This window comes from Phyllopteryx taeniolatus, chromosome 2 (genome assembly GCF_024500385.1).
Source record: "Phyllopteryx taeniolatus isolate TA_2022b chromosome 2, UOR_Ptae_1.2, whole genome shotgun sequence".
NCBI classification, from domain to species: domain Eukaryota; kingdom Metazoa; phylum Chordata; class Actinopteri; order Syngnathiformes; family Syngnathidae; genus Phyllopteryx; species Phyllopteryx taeniolatus.
Genome location: NC_084503.1, coordinates 27,324,215 through 27,345,473, shown reverse-complemented (window position 1 = coordinate 27,345,473; position 21,259 = coordinate 27,324,215). Strand labels below are relative to the sequence as shown.

The following is a 21,259-nucleotide window of genomic DNA, read 5'->3' as shown; positions in this document are numbered from 1 at the left end:
ACCCTCTGCACGGAGGTGTGATGGGCCTTGCGTTGCCTCATGGGGTCCTCAGTTGTGGCACTCGCTGCACCACTGCACTGGGGTGTCTGTGCTGGTGACCTGTGGCCGTGGTCTGTGATCTGGTCCTGGTGTAGATGGCTCCTTGAGCTGTTGTTTCCTCACCTGGGTGCTCTGTACCCAGCCTCAGGTCCATCGGTCAGAACATTATTATTTTTAAACTTTATGTGTGTGCGTCTGTGTCATTGTGGACGAGTAGCGGGAGAGGTTGATTTTAATTCATGTAAAGCACTATGAGTTGCATTCTATATATGAAAGGTATTGTATAAATAAAGTGTGTTTGATTGAATTCAATTACAATTATCATTCCTATGATGAAAATGATTTCAAAATCCAAACTTGGCTGTTGAACTGTCAAACAACCTCCCAGTATAAATTGTGTTCAACCTTGATATTTACTGAAAATAAGGATTACCATGTATTTACTCGAGATTTATTCAACTACCAGTTATTTGTATGTGAAAATTAATCTCTAAAATCCACACAAATTGGAAGTTTTGCCCAACTTCATTCAATATCTGCCCACATAGTGATCATCAGAGCACAAATAACACAGACAAAGAGTCGAATGAGGCAAAAATTCCACTGAAGATTATATTCATTTCATTCCCTTCTTGTGTGCTGAAAACCAAGTGAATTGTGTTAAATGGCAACTTTACTCACTTAACAACTTCTTCTTCTTTTCCTTTCGGCTTGTCCCGTTAGGGGTCGCCACAGCGTGTCATCCTTTTCCATGAGAGCCTATCTCCTGCATCCTCCTCTCGAACACCAACTGCCATCATGTCTTCCCTCACGACATCCATCAACCTTCTCTTTGGTCTTCCTCTAGCTCTCTTGCCTGGCAGCTCCATCCTCATCATCCTTCTACCAATATACTCACTCTCTCTCCTCTGGACGTGTCCAAACCATTGAAGTCTGCTCTCTCTAACTTTGTCTCCAAAACATCGAACCTTGGCTGTCCCTCTGATGAGCTCATTTCTAATTTTATCCAACCTGGTCACTCCGAGAGCGAACCTCAACATCTTCATTTCCGCCACCTCCAGCTCTGCTTCCTGTTTTCTCTTCAGTGCCACTGTCTCTAATCCATACATCATGGCTGGCCTCACCACTGTTTTATAAACTTTGCCCTTCATCCTAGCAGAGACTCTTCTGTCACATAACACACCTGACACCTTCCTCCACCCGTTCCAACCTGCTTGGACCCGTTTCTTCACTTCCTGACCACACTCACCATTGCTCTGGACGGTTGACCCCAAGTATTTAAAGTCCTCTACCCTTGCCATCTCTTCTCCCTGTAGCCTCATTCTTCCCCCACCACCCCTCTCATTCATGCACATATATTCTGTTTTACTCACTTAACAACGATACTGCTAAATATTTTAAGTACAATGTGTTGCCATAGCTCTGACTTCACGTATTGTTTGGCAAAAAGTTACTAACTGAACGTAATTTGATGTCTTCTTGGCACCAACTTGGTTGCTGTTAAAGCAGACAGCTGGTTGCTGTGCCATTTGCTTTACTTTATTTTTACTTCTACTTCACCACAAGGCGTCGCGAAACTGCGAGAACCATGAGTAAATTCATACTAATTTTTTTCTTTTTTTTTCTTACTTTCTTTTAATATTTTATATTTCACCTTCTAAGTGTCAGTTTAAGTACAATAGTATCGTTTAAAAAAAAAAAAAAAAAAAGGGTTTCATCCACACGTCGTCGCCGTGGTCTCGGCCCAAAATTTATTTATTTTTTTCCCACGTGACTGAGTTTTAACCAATAAAATACCAAACGTCATTTCTATTGACCAATGACAATGCGCGCTCACGCGTAGAAACGCCCACGCATCGTTGTTAGATTGAGCTCCGGCTGTCAAAGTGTTTAGCTACAAGCCTCACAAGCTAGTTTAGCCATGTTTACACCCGTGAAAATGGCGAGCACCTGAGCATATTACAAGACTCGAGTCGAGGTAAACTTTTTTATTGGGTTATTGTGTGTCTTTATCAAGCACGGTTTTTTTTTTGTTTTTTTTTAAGAGTCAAATTTGTGCGGCATACAAGTGTCATCGAAGCTGTGTCTACTAATGCTAATGCTAAAGGGAAGCAGGTGAGGTTACGTCAGATTGTTTTAAAACAGCCCTGAGCATTAAAGAGTCGTTTTGAGCAAGTAAGTAGCATATTGTCTCTTTAAAGTAACATATTGTAATGAAGAACTAGAAGTTATCCACGTAGGTAACTTAAGCTCCCCACCGACTAGGCGAATGACTGTAAAATTAATAGCTTGTCAGGCGTGCTGTACAGCTAACAGCTTTTTAGATGTATTTTATGCATTTTAACACGTATCGTTCATTTACTCAACCTACTATTGCATGAATGAGGTGGTAAAGATTTGTCGAAATAAGCCAAACAGCAGTTGGCATGATAGGTGTATCAGTAAAAGAAGCTAAGCATTTCCAAACCTTTTTTTTGAGCTGAGGCAAATATTTTACACTAGAAAAAAGTCACGGTTTACAATCAAACATGTCACAAAAAGGATATAGAATGACAAAGTGATAATCTCGTCTGTCTACTCGCAAATGTACTAACACCAAGCTATTGTATTGTTGTATGCATGGCAAAAGGTGGAAAGACGGGTTAATTGGACCTTCTGCCTTCTAGAGGAAAACCATTTAATTATTCTGCCTGTCACTATACATCTCCAGCATAGCTAGATGAACAAAGATGCATTACTTCTGGTCAATAAGACACTGTTTTCACCAGTTTGTTTATTTGTCCTTAGCTGCAGATCCACAAAAATTGCTTCCTGAATGGCTTGCCCAGCATTTGCCATGGGACCTACTTAATAAACAAACAAACACAAAAAAAGGTGGACACCACACTGAACTTCTACATGAGTAATGAACCTAAACCCCTTCTGGAGCATGTCTGCCAATACGAGTCTTAAGGTAACGTAAAGGAAACAGTTTGTTTGAAATAAGTTGGGTTACAGTGCACTAATGCTTCACATTGAGCAACAGTGACACTTACTGGTGGAAATATGAGGTTTTTATGGTGTCATGTGAGTGCATGTTTGCTGTATAAACCCCAGAGGCTTAACTTGTCATGAAGTTGTGACTTTCCTGTGAAGCTGTCAGGTTTGCAGTCATAACTTCAGTTAAATAATTATTTTAGATTACATTTTCCTCTTGGGAAACGATGGAAATAGTGTTCGTTCATCAATTTTTTTTTCTTCATTGTTTTGTTCGTCCTTTATTAGGGTTGCAGGTGACCTATAGACTATCCTAGCTGACTTTTGTGTGAGAGGTGTAGCACACGCTGGACTGGTTGCCCACCAATCGTAGAGTACATAGTGTATAGACAGTCAACCATTCACACCCAAATTTGCATGTATAGACCATTCAGATTCTTTAATGAACCGAGTATGCATGTTTTTGAAATGAGAGAAGAAGCTAGAGTACCTGGAGAAAACCTGCACAAGGAGAGCATGCAAACTCCATAGAAAGACCTGAGCTGAGGTTCAAACAAAGGATCTCAGATATTTCCGTTTATAATGGTGTCACCATATTAAAACCTTTAAGGATAGGTACTGTTTTCAGTAACATTTTAACAGTTGTACAAGTGTCTATTCGCTGGTGTGTTCGCTTGCGCCGTGTAATTATAAATGTGCAGTGACATTTCCGCTGAACTGTTCACACCGTAATAAAATGGTGGCTCCACATTTTTGAATTGACAATCCTCATACCAGATGAGGAGCGCTGTAACCCGGTGGAATAGTAAAAGCACACAACTTCATAGATAGCTCGATGGATTCTTTATTCATCTTGTGATGAAACACACCCCACAAAAGGTAGAGCTATTCGGCTTCTGGGTGAAATTTCAGGATGAACCTAAAATGCTCAAATATCCTGACAACTGAAGCTAATTTGACATATAAACTTTTGAATGCACATATCCAATTCTCCAATGCCTTGGTATTTTTTGCACAACTTGCACAACTAGCTCTTGTTAGAGGGACTTTTCCACCAACCAGCCCAGGAACTTTGAATTTCTTGTAGCAAAAGGTTCCGGTGGCCCATGTGGTTTGTGTTTCCATCGCAGGTATTAGTTCAGGATAGCTTAAGCAAATGAGGCGATGTTCCTCAATACTGATACCTACTGGATCTAAAAATGCTGGTATTTTAAGCTTTCAAGTTAATATTTTATATCTTAATCTAAATTTCAAATATTATTCATACCTTTTAATAACCTTACCCTTCATCCAGGTGAGGCAGTTGATAACTGATTGTCTTGCAATGCCAACCTGGCTGCAGACAGTCTGAGGTGGGGCATTTTATTATATACAGGTACATTTCAGTAAATTGGAATATATTTATTCTATTGAGATGACATACCTAAATTGTGCAACAGAAGCTTCCAGATGACTATAGATGTGATTTATCAGTTGAAAAATGCAATGCGGACATGAACCTGAAGCCTTACAATTCCACTACAAATTTGAGCTCAATAAATCGCATCTATAATCATCTGCAGGCTTATTTATATATTTATTCAAAAATATATATTTTTTTCTGTCGTCTTGGCATTCATGCGATAATTTTTTTTTCTTCATGCAAGTTTTCCAGCTATAGAGAACATCTGCTCACATGCCCTTTTATTCACCATGTGCTATGATGTAATGTAATATTTAACTTGTTACTATATCACATTGTACAGTTTATATCTATTTGTTTCTATTTTGCTTTGTTTTACTGCTGTTTGCTGCCAGGTTGGCATTGCAAATGCCTTACCTGGATAAGCTTCACTAAATAAAAAATACATGACTTCATGTACAGCTCTTAGTCAATTTTTAAATACAGCAGTGTGAAGTGTTTGGTCTCTGTAAATGTTTGCATTGGGAAAAAAAAAAAAAGATTGTGCATTGCAAATATTTCTTTATGAAAATACAAATACAGAGCGCCAGCCTCACAGTTCTGAGGACCTGGGTTCAATCCCCGGCCCCGCCTGTGTGGAGTTTGCATGTTCTCCCCGTGCCTGCGTGGGTTTTCTCCGGGCACTCCGGTTTCCTCCCACATCCCAAAAACATGCATTAATTGGAGACTCTAAGTTGCCCGTGTGACTGTGAGTGTGAATGGTTGTTTGTTTGTATGTGCCCTGCGATTGGCTGGCAACCAGTTCAGGGTGTACCCCGCCTCCTGCCCGATGACAGCTGGGATAGGCTCCAGCACGCCCGCGACCCTAGTGAGGAAAAGCAGCTCAGAAAATGGATGGAAATACAGACAAAAAGCTGGGCTTTGTTTCCTGGTCTTGCACTATGGCAAACACAGCATTAATATCCACAGGCAATTTTGATTTATTCACACAACCACACACCCACCCACCCCCATCCACCCCGCAACTGACTGGATTCGACCATCAGAGCGTCCGTGCCGGCCAGCCCCTCCATCTCTGGAACGGCCAAGGAAGACGCACACACCCGCTTGGGCTTATTGGCTGATTTATGGATGAAAAACCTTTTGTGGCTAATGCATTTTAGGTTCATCCTGAAATTTCACCTGTAAGCCAAATATCCCTAACTTTTTGTGTAGTTTATACATTCGTATTACTAATATAGAACAGTGAACAAAGTACAAACAAAAAACAAGGTCAGCATTTCATAGGGATTGAAATTTGAATCTAATAATAAAAAAAGAGAATATTAATAACTTAGATGTTTGTATTCTGTAAATATTTAGTAAAATATAGTCCAATTATGCTACTGTAAAATTTATTCAATTAGTGCAAAGTGTTCATCTCATGCTGAGGTGTATTCTGTGTTGCATTGAAGAGACCTGAAAGTGAGGACCAGGGCGAGCTGAAAAGCAGCCCGCCCCGGCTGCCCTTTGGCAAGAAGCAGCTTCCAGCCATCCCTAAGAATGCAGCCGCCATCATCAAGCCAGCAGCCTTGGGCAGCCCAGCCCACTCTGCAAACGGCCCGCACGCACCCTACGGCCCCTTTTACTTGGAATACTCCCTGCTGGCTGAGTTGTAAGTTACCCTGCCGGTGCGCGAGAATTATTATTATTTTTTTATTTACGTGCATGTTTGATCCCCTGTGTTTTGAATTGATTTGCTGTCATGTGACCTGCAGCACCCTCGTGATTAAGCAGAAACTTCCTGGAATTTACGTGCAGCCGTCGTACAAGTCGGCCCTGAGTAAGTATGCATAGAATATGTTGAAAAAAGCATGGCTTAAAAAAAAAATTACGTTTTGTCACGTAATCTCAACAAAATAATTCCTGGTAATATTTGACTAATTTCTGTCCAGTGTGGTTTGGAGTCATATTCATCAGACATGGCTTGTACCAGGATGGAGTCTTCAAGTTCACTGTGTATATCCCAGATAACTATCCAGATGGCGATTGTCCAGTGAGTAATATTTTGGTTGGTCTGTCAAAAAATAAATAAATAAATGTACACATCTTAAGCTCATACCAATTTTTAACCCCTTAACTGATTTTTTTCCAAATGTTAGAGACCCCACACATGAGGATAAAATCAGCAAGTGTATGGTGTACTCCAGGGGTGTCAAACTCATTTTTTTTGCGGGCCACATTGTAGGTATGGTTTCCCTTAGGAGGCTGTTATGACTGTGAAACCATTAAGTAAATGTTTCATCGCCTCACCATAGTGTTACATATACACAACAAATTGATGGATAAGTGGTTTTGAAATCAGAAGGATAATAGTTTGTTCACCTTTTGTTCAAGTTAGTGTAAAAACGGGTTTGGTAACCATAAATTGCTTGCAATATCTCAACGTTTATGTATTTAATGATGATTTGAAATGTTAATACAGATTTTAGCAAGACTCATTGAAGTTTATGTAAGTGATTTGCTTTCACGGGCCACATTAAATGATGTGGGCCTTGTGTTTGACACCTGTGGCGTACTCGATAACCGGCAGACCACCAAACTCATAACAATGTCTGTCATAGTACCAACTCTGACCTGTAAGAGGCAGCATAGTGCCATGGAATCCAGAATGACAGGGGAAAAAAAAAAAGTGGTAGAAGAAGAAACGGAGGAAGCTAGGCTAATTGTTAGCTTATCTGGTAACTACATTGCACTTGCAAACTCATCTGCTTGTCATTTTTGTTTTGGTTTTGGTGACTGACTTGTGAGACACCTATTAAAACAACTCAACCATTTGCTCTTTGTCTTGCAACAGCGCAAGGTTCAGGTGACTTTCTAACTCAGTCTTTCAGTTTCTTCTCACAAAGTATGTTGCTCGGACCAACTCGGTGTTGACTGCGCACATAAGGATTTGCCATCTTGAGTCTTGAACAGGGTGGCACGGTGGACGACTGCTTAGCACATCTGCCTTACAATTCTAAGGACTGGGGTTCAAATCCCGACCGTGCCTGTGTGGAGTATGAATGATCTCCCCGTGCCTGGGTGGGTTTTCTCCAGGTACTCTGGTTTCCTCCCACATACCAAAAACATGCCTGGTAGGTTGATTGAAGACTCTAAATTGCCCATAGTTGTGAATGCGAGTGTGAATGGTTGTTTGTTTCTATGTGCCCTGCGATTGGCTGGCGACCAGTTCAGGGCGTACCCTGCCTCCCGCTTGTAGATAGCTGAGATAGGCTCTAGCACCCCCGTGACCCTAGTGAGGGTAAGCGGCGAAACGGTCCACTTTAACAAGAAATGAATTCTATTGTATATTCACGTTTGGCTTGAAGTAACTCTTCTTGGTGCTTTAAATAAATAAGATAAATATAGGCCAAAGAGAAATGTGCTGAGTTAATCCTTAGCTGGATGGAGGCCTTGTCTTCCAGGTGGGTCTACTTAATGAGTTCAATTCTTTGCGAAGTTCAATAATTCCTTTTACAATTGTCTTTAAGATAATGTTTTTATTTTTTGGCTATATGCTGTTTCACAGAAATTAGTGTTTGACATGCCAGTCTTCCATCCAGTTGTTGACCCCGTTTCTGGCGAGCTTGACATCAAAAGAGCTTTCACCAAATGGAGGTGAGCACAAATGCAATTTACACACCAAAGTACAATATGGATAATTTAGTGTTTTTGTTTTAGGCGGAATCATAACCACATCTGGCAAGTTCTCATGTATGCACGTACCATTTTCTACAAGATAACCACCTCAGAGCCCCTCAACCCAGAAGCTGCTGTACTGTGAGTGTCCACTGTCCTATTTTCATTGTCTTATAAAAACAAAAACAAAAAGGACGCACCAAACATTGTGTGGGGCTACTGTGGGATTCGTGCAGCTCCATATGTGGCCCTCATCTTATCTTTAAGGCTGCTTTTACACTGTATGTCCGAGTGACCCATTCCAATTTAATGCTTACAGGGAAGGGGGGGGGGGGGGGGGGGGGGGGAAATGGGGTCTTCCCATGGACCCATCCATTTTCTGTACCGCTTGTCCTAATTAGGGTAGTGGGTGAGCAGGAGCCTATACCAGCTGACTTTGGACAAGAGGCGGGGTTCACTCTGGAGTAGTCGCCAGCCGATCACAGGGCACATATAGACAAACAAGCATTCACACCAATGGAAAATGGAGTCTTCAATGAACCTAACATTCATGTTTTTGGAATGTGGGAGGATGCCGGAGTACTCGGAGAAAATCAACTATAGCCCCACACATCAAGGCCAATATGTTTCACATCACTGGAGCCATGCAGTGTGAATCCAACTTAGTAGTACATTCTCCCAAGGAGATGTACAGCAACATGTCCTTGACCTCACGTGATCTTTGACACAAAGTTGTCATAGCTGTTTTGCTGCTCAGGTATGAGAAGGATGTGCAGTTGTTCAAGAGCAAAGTGGTGGACAGCGTGAGACTATGCAACAGTCGTCTGTTTGACCAGCCCAAGATAGACGATCCCTATGCAATAAGGTTGGTGGGCTGTCCTTACTCTGTGTATTATGTTGAAGTGCATGAAAAATAATGTTAATTACCAATGTGTTGCAGCTTTTCTCCTTGGAACCCAGCTGTTCACGAAGAAGCGAAAGAGCGAATGTTCACATACAAAGTAAGTCCATCATGGAGTTCATCAAAAGTTCCTGCACTTTGTATATACTGTTCTAGGGTGCTTTGAACACCTATAGTATGCGTTCTCTAGTCAGGAATCAAGTTTGTAAACAATGTTAGTTCGTGTTCACATGGTAAAAGAATAAGTGAACTAAAATGCATCACAACAAACCACATGACATGGCTCTCTTCTCTTGGTTACAAGAATGTAGTAAAGAAGGTTTAGTGAGTTAAAAGTGAGCCATAGGTGTTTAAAAAAAATAAAGAAATAAAATAGGCTGCCTATTAAGGAAACGAGGACCAAAAAAAAAAACCAAACCCCAAAAAATTCAAAGGCAAAATTAAGCAAAAAAGTATTAAAACATTTGTGATTTCAGACAAGCACCCTTGTATTTAAAAAATGAAAAAATAATTATAAAAATAAACATTTTATTTATGGGAATAACTGTGAACACAGCATTAGTGGTTTCCCACTTGCAACCTTTTTATATACATAAAAACTCAAAACATTTTCATAAAAGTAGAGAAATTTATTTTTACAAAAAACCCTGAAAAATAAATAAGTGTGAATACAGTGTTACACTACCACTCTTAATTCAGTGTTGGGGTGTTTTCACACAAAAGCGCCCTTATATTTTTGTATGGAGCATTAATATTAGTCGTTTACTCTAGAGACGACCTGAGGACCACCACAAGGGAACGCAGGGCTCGGGCCTGTCCTGGGTCAAACCCGGGTCGACGCAGCCCTTCAGCAAAGACGACAGTCCTCCTCGGAGTTGAACCGACACATGCACCGCCACTAGTGGGAGGTGTCCGCATCGCAGGCCGCACCATGTTTGCGAGTCGGATCCTCAAATAAGGACATTATGAATATTGCTCAGCTTTAAAAGTGTCGCCCGCCAACAGCTTTAGCGTACTGAAACCAAGTTTATATGGCAAGGATGACAAATGGATGTCTCCAAAGTAGAATCCAGCAATTCTTGTAGATATTTCAAGATACATATGCACATGCTGGCCAGGTTCGGTGATTACGTACTGTTCCAAAAGTCCAAAAAGCGTGCAGTGGACTTCATGATCTCTCAGCTCAGGACTGTTTTTATTCATCTCGCCAGGAATGTCAATCACAGCTGGGCGAATACCGGACCTTCAACTTGTCCATTTTTTTTTTTTTTTTTTTTTTGTTTTTTCCTTTTTCTTTCTTCCTCAATGACTTATTTTTAATCACATCTTATGGCTCATTATAATGCTGACTGGTTTTAAATATGTTGCTAAGTAAGGACATGCACGTCTTTTTCTGGTGTACTTATTAAAGGTTTGGTGTGTAAATAATGGTGTTAAGAGGTTTGATTTAAAGACAAAAAAAACGTTTGTTTGTTTTTATTTAGCCTCCCTATCAACCATTTGTGTTCCACACGACTCCAAAGTTTCATGTGGGTTTTTTTTTTTTTTACCCTGTGTGTCTTGTCAAAATGTTACAAGGATGTGGAAATTTTTGTATCTTTAATTTTACTTTATTAGATTGAATGATATGAACATATCTGATTTGTGCTGACAGGCTGCTGGATCTGTTTAGAGTTGTGAAAGGTAACCAAATTTACCTGACCAGAAATCAATTTGACCCATTTACATTTCTTTATAAGGTGATGAGCTATGCCAATGCATTTCTCTGACATTAATAACAATGTTGATTTAGTGCCTGTTTTATGTTTTCTAAATGTTTTTTTTTTTTTTTTATATATATATACCTCCATTTCATGTTTTTGTATTTTAGTGGATTAGGAATTTTAGCGGATATTGAACGTAAACAGGATGTTGAGGATGCAGTTTCCTAATTCTGGTTTCAAGGGTTCAAAATGTAACGAGATTTTATTGGATTGAAAAAAAAATTTTCTCATGTGGTGGCTCACCAAAATGTGTAATGGGATAGCATTATTGAAATAACTCCAAACCAGTAAAAAAAATAAAAAAAGTTAAAAGTCCAAGAATAGAAAAATGAAAGAATTTCATCATTCCTGAGCCAAAAGTTTAAAATTAAAAGATTTTTTTTAAATGCAAATATTTTGATTGGTGGGGAATATGTACAGTTTTTACCAATTTTTTCTCTCTCGTCTGGATAAGCGGTAAAGAAAATGGATGGATGGATCTGTGGAGTGAAAATGTATCTAATGGGAGCATTGTGGAAACAGCTGACCATCAAAAATGTACATGCAAAATTAAAATCATCTTAGTTAAAAAATACAAAGTTTAATAATTCCATCTCTTGTAAAGATCTAATGATACATAATGGAATATTAATAAAACGTTCCTTTAATTAATCAAGACTTTTTTTAAAATATAATTTAGGTTGATATTTTATACTTGAAGAATGTTTCACAACTAAAACTATCCATCCATTTTCTGAGCTGCTTCTCCTCACTAGGGTCGCGGGTGTGCTGGAGCCTATCCCAGCGATCATCGGGCAGGAGGCGGGGTACACACTGAACTGGTTGCCAGCCAATCGCAGGGCACATATAAACAAACAACCATTTGCACTCACATTCACACCTACGGGCAATTTAGAGTTGTCAATTAACCTACCATCCATGTTAATGGGATGTGGGAGGAAACCGGAGTGCCCGGAGAAAACCCACGCAGGCACGGGGAGAACATGCAAACTCCACACAGGCGGGGCAGGGGATTGAACCCCGGTTCTCATAACATTGAAAATAGTGTGAACAGCTTTGTGATGCTTTTACACTAGCGCCCTTATATGAACTCGAGTATGTCTTTGAAACTGATAGATCCGGAGCTATGAAATGATTTGTTTCTTTCAATAGTTTTATTTTTGCATAAATGTTATTTTATACCGCTACAATACTTGACAAAACTCGAACTAAAAAGTTTTAAATGAACAGAGCATTGATGTGCGTTTTACATTAGCACTTTATTTTCATTATTTTTCAAATCATTTTAAAAATGTTAGGTCGCTATAAGGTTGTAATACATGGAGTCGGCCACTCGAGGTCCGTATAGTCCCACGGTGGTGGAGGCCATCGCCATCTCCGGGGCCCCTGACATGTTCGCATGGGAGGACTGATTTGTAGTCCATGTGCCAAAGTAAAAGCTCTCCGGATTGGCTTCTTTGGCTTCTAACGCGGCCATCTTATGCATTGCCGTGTCACGACACCACAACACACGGGGACTTTGGCCCCGACGACTCTGTGATCAAATCAACCGCTCTCCATGTGTGGGTGCCGCCGCACTGCCTAGCTCTCTCGGACCGGGGGAACGGGTTTATTTTTTTCATTTTTTATTTTCAGTTTTTTTAATGGCACTTCTCCAGGGCGAAATTGCAGCGAACGCCCGGACGTCCAATCGGGGAGGAGGTCACTAGTATGCAAATGTGCCCTTATCGGCAGTCACGTCAGCAGCGGCGGTAGCAACACAGAAGCAGCCAGCAGCAGCCACAGAGGTGGCGGTGCTGGTGGCCGGGCTTGGGCTTGGGCTTGGAGGTCGCCCACTGAGGAGCCAACTTCACCGAGAACACGCACGCATTCTGTCCACGTTTGGCGTCGCTTCCCCCGGCTCCGTTTCGGGTAAGCCAACGCCGCCTTCCCCGCCACTCTGTTCCCTTGATGCGTTTGTGCCTTCCCTTCGTAGAGGAAGCTGTCAAACGCCTCGCCTCTTCGCACTTGTTCCACGCACTTTTCGAACAACCCTAGCCGGACTTTTGGGGCAGTTTCCCCGCCGAAGTGGAGCTTGTTGCCCGGGGTCCTGAACTGACAGCGACCGGTACCGTTCGGTCGGTCCGTGGTGGCCTTCAGTTCGCTAAGGAAACCGAAACTCAGCCCCGGAAATATCACCCGGCGTGCTGGTGGTGATCTCGGACACCATCGACGTCGACCTCCGACCTACACTTACACCCTCTTTCTTCAAGCGCCCCCTCTCTCATCCACCTTTTGACTCGTCTGAAGTGGAGAGTCAGTATCTTCACAATAGTTTTGCGCATTTCTTTTTTTTTTTTTATTTACATAGTCTGGCTAATTCATATGGAATTCTAGTATAGTCTGAGCCAGTGGTGTCTTATAGGATGCTACGACACTACTGACCTCGGCTTCTTAGCTGGAACTGACACGTGGGAACACGGAAACGAACTTTTCCTCGGTAAATAGTTGGCGAAATTGCACAGTGAGGGGCAGTAAGTGTGTGTGTAGGCGGGGGCGGGGGTGATATTGGTCGTGGTTGTGCTGCAAACAGCTGGTAGTCGACGCGTGTGATGGTCCCTTCGTTCTAGAGTTGGTAAGGAAGCGAGAGGGTGCGTGTAAAGATACTAATATAATGCTCTGGATTATGTTGAAATGTCGATTGAAGGCTAACGTGTAATACTTGGCTTGTTTTGCGTCACTTCACGCGCTCCTACCTCAATTGTCAATTTATTTCTGACCGCGCTTTGAATAATGTCAACAAGGAAGTATCTAGAAGCGTGACAGGTTGTCTGTTCGCCGGCTATAGCCTATTCCTTTTGAAATCGGGCAAAATTTTTAATTTATCTTCCTCAACCTCTTAATGAACACAGCAGAGTGGTGTATTAAAAGATCTGGCATTCACCCCCCTCTGTCTTTTATGTCTTTTATAGCAAAGTGGGATCTTTACAAATCTGGCATTTATCAGCATGTGCCTTTTACCCACAACCAAGAAAAGTGCACACTTTCACACAACCACATCTCAAAGTAAGATAATTAACAAAATTACTGCCGTTTATCCACCTGTGCCTTTTACACAGAACCCAGTGAAGTTGGATATTTACAGTTTCATACAATGACACAGCATCCCATATTCGGGTAACTCCATGAAGTCAGATTCCAGTGCTTCTGTCCTGCTTTACACATGGCTTGCTCAAAATAGGCACAACAGAGCTGTAATGAAAGAGTTGGAATTTCTATGCCTGCACCTTTTACACATAACCCAGTAAAGCTGGATATTTTCAGTTCCACATGGCGACACAGGATCCCTTAATCAGGTGATTAGATATGCATCGACATCCAGCCACTAGCCACTTTCATGCAATTTACGCAATCCAAGCCATAATTGTAGGTTTACTTTTCACACAGAACCCATCAAATGCTGGTTATGGCTGGAACTTTGTGCACTTTCATACAGTGACACACAATCCCGCATTTAGGTGATTAGGTTGGTGAAAAACTTCTTCCTCTAGTCCCTTTCACATGACTAACACAAAATTGGCACAGCTGATACATGACAATAGAGCTCGCATTTACACGGAACACAGCAAAGGTGGGAATTGCCCCAGAGTTTGCTTTCACCCAGTGATACAGCTGAATATACCCTTAAACACAGGTGCGCTGCCTCATCGCAGTAACAGAATACCTGGCATTTATTTTCCTTAACAAAGAACTGAGCTAAGGCCGTATATTGATTGATATACTCTTGATATACTCTTGTTCAGCTCAGATACTAGCTCCGAAGAGGGAAGGTTGCTGGGATGACTTTCATGCCCCACCCCTTATGTGTCACTGACGTATTTACAGAACAGGAACATGGGGAAAAAAGACGGATAAATTCCGGCTTTTACAGGCAGTGTTAAAAGGGTACAAACACTAAAGGCGGAAAACTACTGGTTCAACTTCATCCCTGCCATTTCGTTTCAACAGCAAGACTGAAGGGAAAAGCTGGCTTTTTTCCAGTTAATTTTTTTTAAAGCAGGTGATTTTGTCTTTTATTAGCTTAGCATTATTATTTACCCTATTTTGGCGACCATAAGGCGCACCATATTTAAAGGCGCAGTCTCAGTTACGGGGTCTATTTCTGTATTTAACACATACATAAGGCACACTGTATTATTGGGCGCAGGCATGATAAAACATTCGCTAGCTTAAAACATACGGTAGCATGCATGCACGCTAAAACATACGCTAGCATGCATGCTAGCGTATGTTTTTAAAAAGGCAGTGGGAGCAAAACGGAGTTCTGTTGTACTTTATTGAAGCATCTAACAATGTAAACTGAGTTCGGTTGTACATTATTGAAGTAGTTAACAATGTACTCACATTATTTTTTTATCAATCCTCATCCACAAATCCATCAAAGTCCTCATCTTCTGTATCTTCTGGGCAATTTCGCCATCAAACATGCCGGGTTACCTCTCGTCATTGTCAGAGTCAGTCTCGTTGCCGGGGGGCTGTTCAGCAATGATGCCTGCTTTCGCAAAAGCTCGGACAATAGTCAAAGCAGATACCTTAGCCCAGGCATCCACTTGCGAACCATGGATTCATTGATCTTGAATTCTCTCGCGGCTGCTCGATTCCCATGTTACTCCGCGTAACTGATAGCTTGCAGTTTAAACTGTGCTTCGTAAGCATGTCTCTTCGTAGGTGCCATTTTCGGGGGTCCTTGGACAATATATACCTACTGGCGGTGTGTCTTTAGCGTCCTCTTTCACGGGCACCCTTCCCCCTTTAACGTCCGCATGCTGTCCTCAGTCACGTCCCCCTTTCCTCTATATAAGCAGCGTGTTGGCAGGAAATGCTCCCAGTCAGTCAAGCGGAGGGCTCATCAAAGTCACACAACAACATTTACAGATTTTGGAACTCTGTGCACACTTAAGGCCTGCCGCATTATAAGGCGCCCCGTCCATTTTGGAGAAAATTCAAGACTTTTAAGTGCGCCTTATGGTCGTGAAAATACGGTATATGCATGGTCGCAAGGTTGAGGAGGAAACTGAAACAATTTGGCGCAATACTGGTATTGTTTTCAATTATCCTTGTGAAAATACAGTCACTTTGCTGCCATTGTTTCTTCCCTCCGAGATTTGTCAACTCCAAAAGGCACATTACTGCCGCCTACAGGGTTGGAGTGGAACATCATCAACTTATGACCAATCAAGCTCAACATTTTTCCTTTTTAAAATTTTAACAGCAGACATCTCATATATGACTGTATCCAGCACAGTGTAATATTAACCTCTAGGATAGATAGGAAGGATGAATATTCCATTATCTGCTGTCATTGTTTGGCCTTGGTGGAGGCCTGCACGCTACTGTTTGTTTCTGTAGCTGGTGGCTATCGGGTCAAGGTAGAGTTGTGTGACTATGCTTAGTCTGTACATAACAATACGCTAAAGACAATATGCTTGCTTGTCTTTTGCTGGTGTTCTAAAAAAAAACGCAAAACCTGGGTTACTTTGGGATTCATTTGCTTAACTGTATTTGTACAGTCGGATAAATTATCAGGCCACAGTTTTGGATGTGACTTGTAGGCAGCTTCCTTGCCACAGTGTTTGATTTATTGACCTAAAATATCTATAATGGACTGTTGTTGCTGCTGGTTGTTGTATTATACGGAATTAACATTTGATCCAAGTATTTCCATAAAAGCAATCTTATGCAAATAGTTGGGTCTTTCATGTAATTTCCTACCCTTCAGGGGTGAAATTAAACAAATCTTTTGTGAGCTGCTTATTTTTGAAACTCTGGTTTCCTCCCACATCCCAAAAACAAGCATGGTAGGTTAATTGAAAACTCTAAATTTACCATAGCTGTCAATGTGAGTGAATGGTTGGTTGTTTATATGTGCCCGGTGATTGGCTGGTGACCAGTCCAGCTTGTACCCCACCTCTCGGTGGAGTCACCTGGGAAAGGCTCAAGCACGCTGGCGACCAGTCCAGGTTGTACCCCACCTCTCGCTGGAGTCACCTGGGAAAGGCTCAAGCACGCCCGCGACTCGAGTGAGCATAAGCAGTACAGAAAATGAATGGATGGATGGATGTCTTTGACCAAGTGGGATTGTGACTTAACAGTGCGGCTAATTGGCATAATACTGCTCCACATCGGTTTCTCTTCCCATGGCTAGGCCCAGCAAAGATCCACCACTTTCAAGTGTTTCAATTTAGTCCTGAACTGAGCTTAAGTCACTCCCCGCACACCTGTTCGTATCACTGCCCATTGACAGGTGCGCGTTTTTAGACAAGTATGCTGGCCCAATCCGCTATAAATGCCAGTTCTCCAAACTTTAACTCTCCTTTGGTTTCACTCCCTGCACGATTATTTTCTTACATTTGTTGCAAGTTGCAGAATTTAGGTCTTTGCTGGCAAAATAAAGCCACACCTAAGAGTGCTTTTATTACTGCATTTTATCAAATGAAATGATACCAGCCCCCAGTTTGCAGCATCAATCTTTTGGTTGCATCATGTCACATAAGCTAAGGCCAATCAGAGAGCAAATTGTTAAATGGCACCAAACTTGGTAACCAGAATTTATGTTCTTATTTGAATGGGTAGGTATCAGATGTAATGTATAGTAATGTATAGGAACTGCTTAGTTTCGGTGCTCAATCATACAGGTGACCAGTCCAGGCTGTACCCTTCCTCTTGCCAAAAGCCAGCTGGTAGACCCTGCACTATAGAAAGTGGATATATGGATGGATGAATGATTATCTGTGGGGTAGCTGTGGTTTTATCGTGTAATACTTTATTGATACATATTGCGTGTATGGCGTGGCTTACATTCATGCAAATTCCCACCTGACATTCTTAAAAATACCTGAGTTTAAATGTAATGTTTTTGAAAGCATTTCCTTGAGTTTGCCAAATAGCAATTCGGCACAACCGTGGCACATTCGCTGGCCTCTGTCATCTTCCACTTGTCTGCGGTCCCCAAGCACACGCCCTCAAAGGACCTCTTCTGCCTCTGTTCTGGGCTGTTGAAATTCTATCAGCTGTCAACACCTCCCTGTGCGTCCTGCGCTGCAACTCTGTTGGCTGTCGAGTTTGGGAAAGATTGCGGTGGGTGGGATCAGGAGGAGGGAGGTTTTGGGGGCAGGGTTGCATGAGGGGTTGCACGAAGAAGCACCTGCTGCCGATGGCTGGCAGTTGGCTAACACCAGCTGCTTTTGCTACACACATGAAAAGCTTGCTGATAGATAATTGACAGCGCAGAGTTCCTGACCTAGCTATTACGTGGCTTTAGAGCGCTTCGTTTCAACGCCGCACGGAGGGCCATTATGGAAATCTACAAATCAACGAGCATGTATCACCGAAAGACTGAACGATAAAAGTAGATGGGAGGAGGGGGGCTAAAATACAGTGTGTGTCTGCTTGTTAAGCAACAAAGTAGCTTAGGGCATTCTACTTTGACAACTGGTGACCGCAACCCTGATTTAGGGAAAGATTCACCCAAATTATCCCCCTTATATGAGCACAAGCCAGGGAAAAATCCCCAGTATTTCAAAGAAATTAGTTAAGAAAAGGGCAGCATGGTGATTTAGTGGTTAGAATTTCTGCATCACAGTCAGGAGATCCAGGTCTGAAACGCCATTGGACCATATGGCGTTTACATGTTCTCGCCTTGCTTGTGTGTGTTGTTTTTCCCCAAATACTCTGAACTTCCTCCTCCATCCCCAAAACAGATTAACTCTACTCTAAACTGCCTCTATGTGTGACTGTGAGTATAATTGGTTGTTTGTCTTGTGTCCTCTGATTGACTAGAAGGGTTGGTACTGGGTCATGAAACCTCTTAGCAAATGTGGCTAAACAGCATAAAAATCTCACAGCCACACTAGTGTATAGTTAGCCACAACATCACGTGAGTTTATGTGGGTAAACCTTTAGCAACACTTACCGTAATTTCTCGTGTATAATGCGCATCCCCCCCCCCCCCCCCAAATTGTCAAAAGTCAATAGTGCACATTATATATAGGTATAGGGTCAAAGGGAAAACAATTTCACATTTTATAAATGTATGCTGCCATCGAATGGTTATGAAAGGGCTGTACACTTTCATTCCAAAATGCCACCGCCACCTAGTGGTTATGAGACAGGTTTACACTTTCATTCGAATATGCCACCGCCACCTAGTGGTTATAAAAAAGGTGTAGCGTACACTTTCATTCCAATATGACAGGGGTTGTATGACTGCATATATGTACAGTTGTGCTCATAAGTTTATATACCCAGGCAGAATTTGTGAAATATTGTTGTTGTTTTTAAATACGACTGATGACTGACCAACAACCATCATTAATTTCTTTATGGTTATGTTTTGCTTCATAATAATGCTTTTCTGAAATGCTTGACTGTTAAATTTGAATTCCATTAAAAGAAAATTAAGTGTGTTTCACCTGGTCTTCATGTTTTCTTTAAATAATTGTACCCATCTTACAAATTCTGCATGGGTAATCAAATATATGAGCACAACTGTGTTTTCTAATTTACGTACTTAAGTAGGGCTGTGAATTTCAAAGTAGGAGCAAGTAAATAAAAAAATAGTATTACGTGTTCAAATAAAGTGCTTAACTTCAGAATAATTCTTTGGGGGAAAAAAAAAAAAAAATACAGCTTATACTTCGTTTTGATCATATCGGTAGAAGCACAATCATGCATTGTATAAATGCATTATATATAGGTAGAAGGGTTTTCCAAAAATTTTAGGTCAACTTTGGAGGATGCGTATTATACATGGGTGCGCATTATACATGAGAAATTTCGGTCTTCAGTCCTCGTCACTGGGATGCCAATAAACTTTTAACGATGTGGGCCAAATTATAACTACCTAGTCATCAATCAGGACGAGGTCTGAACACTTACATTGCGATTTAGCGTGCAATTTTTTATTTTTATTTTTTGGTGGGGAGGGGTGAAGTTTATCTTCAGCATTATTCACTAAATGAAGAAATAAATTATTCTAGAGGACCAACACAACATTGGATACAACCAACAAATAACTCTTTAGTGTAGGCCAGGCCTAAATGCTATGATGAATTGATATGAAAAACACATCTTTATTTTACTATTGAGTTGGAAAAATCCAATGAATTCAATCCAATCAATCCGTAAAATTTATCAAGATTGTTGACTACACCACCCTCATCAAGCTTATCTCGGACGATGAATCTGCCTACAGGAGGTAGGTGGACTGGCTAGTGTCCTGGTGCAACAGCAACAACCTGGAGTTCAACACCCAGAAATCAAAGGAGATGATCATGGACTTGAGGAAAGTCACAGCCCCACGGTGCCCCCTTACCCTCAGAGACTTCCCCAGCTCCATCGTTAACTCCTTAGGCTTCCTGGGCACCACCATCACCCAGGACCTCAATTGGGAGCCCTCATAAAAAAGGCCCAGCAGAGGATATTCTTCCTACAGCAGCTGAGGAAATTTAAGCTGCCAGCCAAGATATTGGTGCAGTTCTACATGGTCATTATTGAGTCCATCCTCACCCCGTCCACCATGTGGTATGTTGGTGCCACTCCCAGGGACAGGCACAGACTGCAGTGCACTGTACATGCTGCTGAGAAGGTGATCGGCTGAAGGCTCCCATCCATCCAGGACTTGTACGTCTCCAGGCCACGGGTGCGTGCAGGTCGGGTTACAGCTGACCCTACACACCCTGGACACAGCCTGTTCGACCCTCTTCCCTCAGGCAGAAGGCTACGGTCCATCCGGACCAGAACCTCCCGCCACATGAACAGCTTCTTCCCCTTGCCCGTCCGACTCATAAACTCTAAATAAGCCGGTTTCACCCATTAAAACGTCACACCGACACTTGATGCTTATTGCACACTGTTTTTGCTTATTGCACATTGTTTATTTTCCTTCTTCTTAGTCTATTTATATTTGAATTTTTCATTTTATTATTTTCATTAGTACCATCTACAGTATGCATCAAGTTGCACCATTGGACCGAGAAAAATTCCTAGTTGTGAATGTACCTTTCACTGACAATGGCAATAAACGGATTCTGATTCTGAAAAAGAAAACCTTCCATAACGGTAGAATATTGACTGATTGATTTAACTTCATGCCTTGAAAACATGTAATACTGTATAATGATGCTCTTGCCAGTAGCAGTAGCACTGCAGTCAATGTCAGCTGAGAGTTTACAGTAGAGCTAAAGGGGAGCGTGATGAGTGACTCTTTTCATCACCAAGATATAAAAGCAGTTGAAATGGTAAACTATATTAAATGTTGATTGCTCTTATCAATTACAGTAAAAGTATTGAGATGACCCATTTGTTGTGTAATAAACCTCAAGAAGGATCTTAAGTACTTTTCTCAAATTCCATCGCTTGTAAATAAACATTCATATTCAACATTGTTGCTAGGTAATATTAGTAGGCTAACTTAAGATCATATATTTCATAAGCAGGACACAGTGGTCTAAATTATATAACTCACCTTTTGTCAAAATT

The 21,259-nt window shown here is 41.5% G+C and overlaps 2 protein-coding genes across 3 annotated transcripts in view; both read left to right on the top strand.

Moving 5' to 3' along the window:
- The first annotated feature begins 1,873 nt into the window (after positions 1-1,873).
- On the top strand, positions 1,874-10,406 carry aktip (akt interacting protein). 2 transcript variants are annotated; one of them, XM_061765571.1, is made up of 10 exons: positions 1,874-2,017; positions 2,827-2,992; positions 5,872-6,071; positions 6,175-6,239; positions 6,352-6,452; positions 7,968-8,056; positions 8,120-8,218; positions 8,835-8,942; positions 9,018-9,078; positions 9,750-10,406. In XM_061765571.1, the coding sequence occupies exons 2-10, from the start codon at positions 2,945-2,947 to the stop codon at positions 9,855-9,857; spliced, it is 879 nt and encodes a 292-aa protein (XP_061621555.1). In that variant the 5' UTR covers positions 1,874-2,017; positions 2,827-2,944; the 3' UTR covers positions 9,858-10,406. The 2 variants fall into 2 exon arrangements, with proteins under 2 accessions (XP_061621555.1, XP_061621556.1); XM_061765572.1 differs by lacking the exon at positions 1,874-2,017 and adding an exon at positions 2,069-2,214.
- A 1,717-nt stretch (positions 10,407-12,123) lies between these two features.
- chd9 (chromodomain helicase DNA binding protein 9) overlaps positions 12,124-21,259 on the top strand; it is a 150,919-nt gene continuing 141,783 nt past the window's right edge. Inside the window, 1 exon segment of the mRNA XM_061765570.1 lies at positions 12,124-12,652. The gene's annotated coding sequence lies outside the window, so the exon portion shown is untranslated.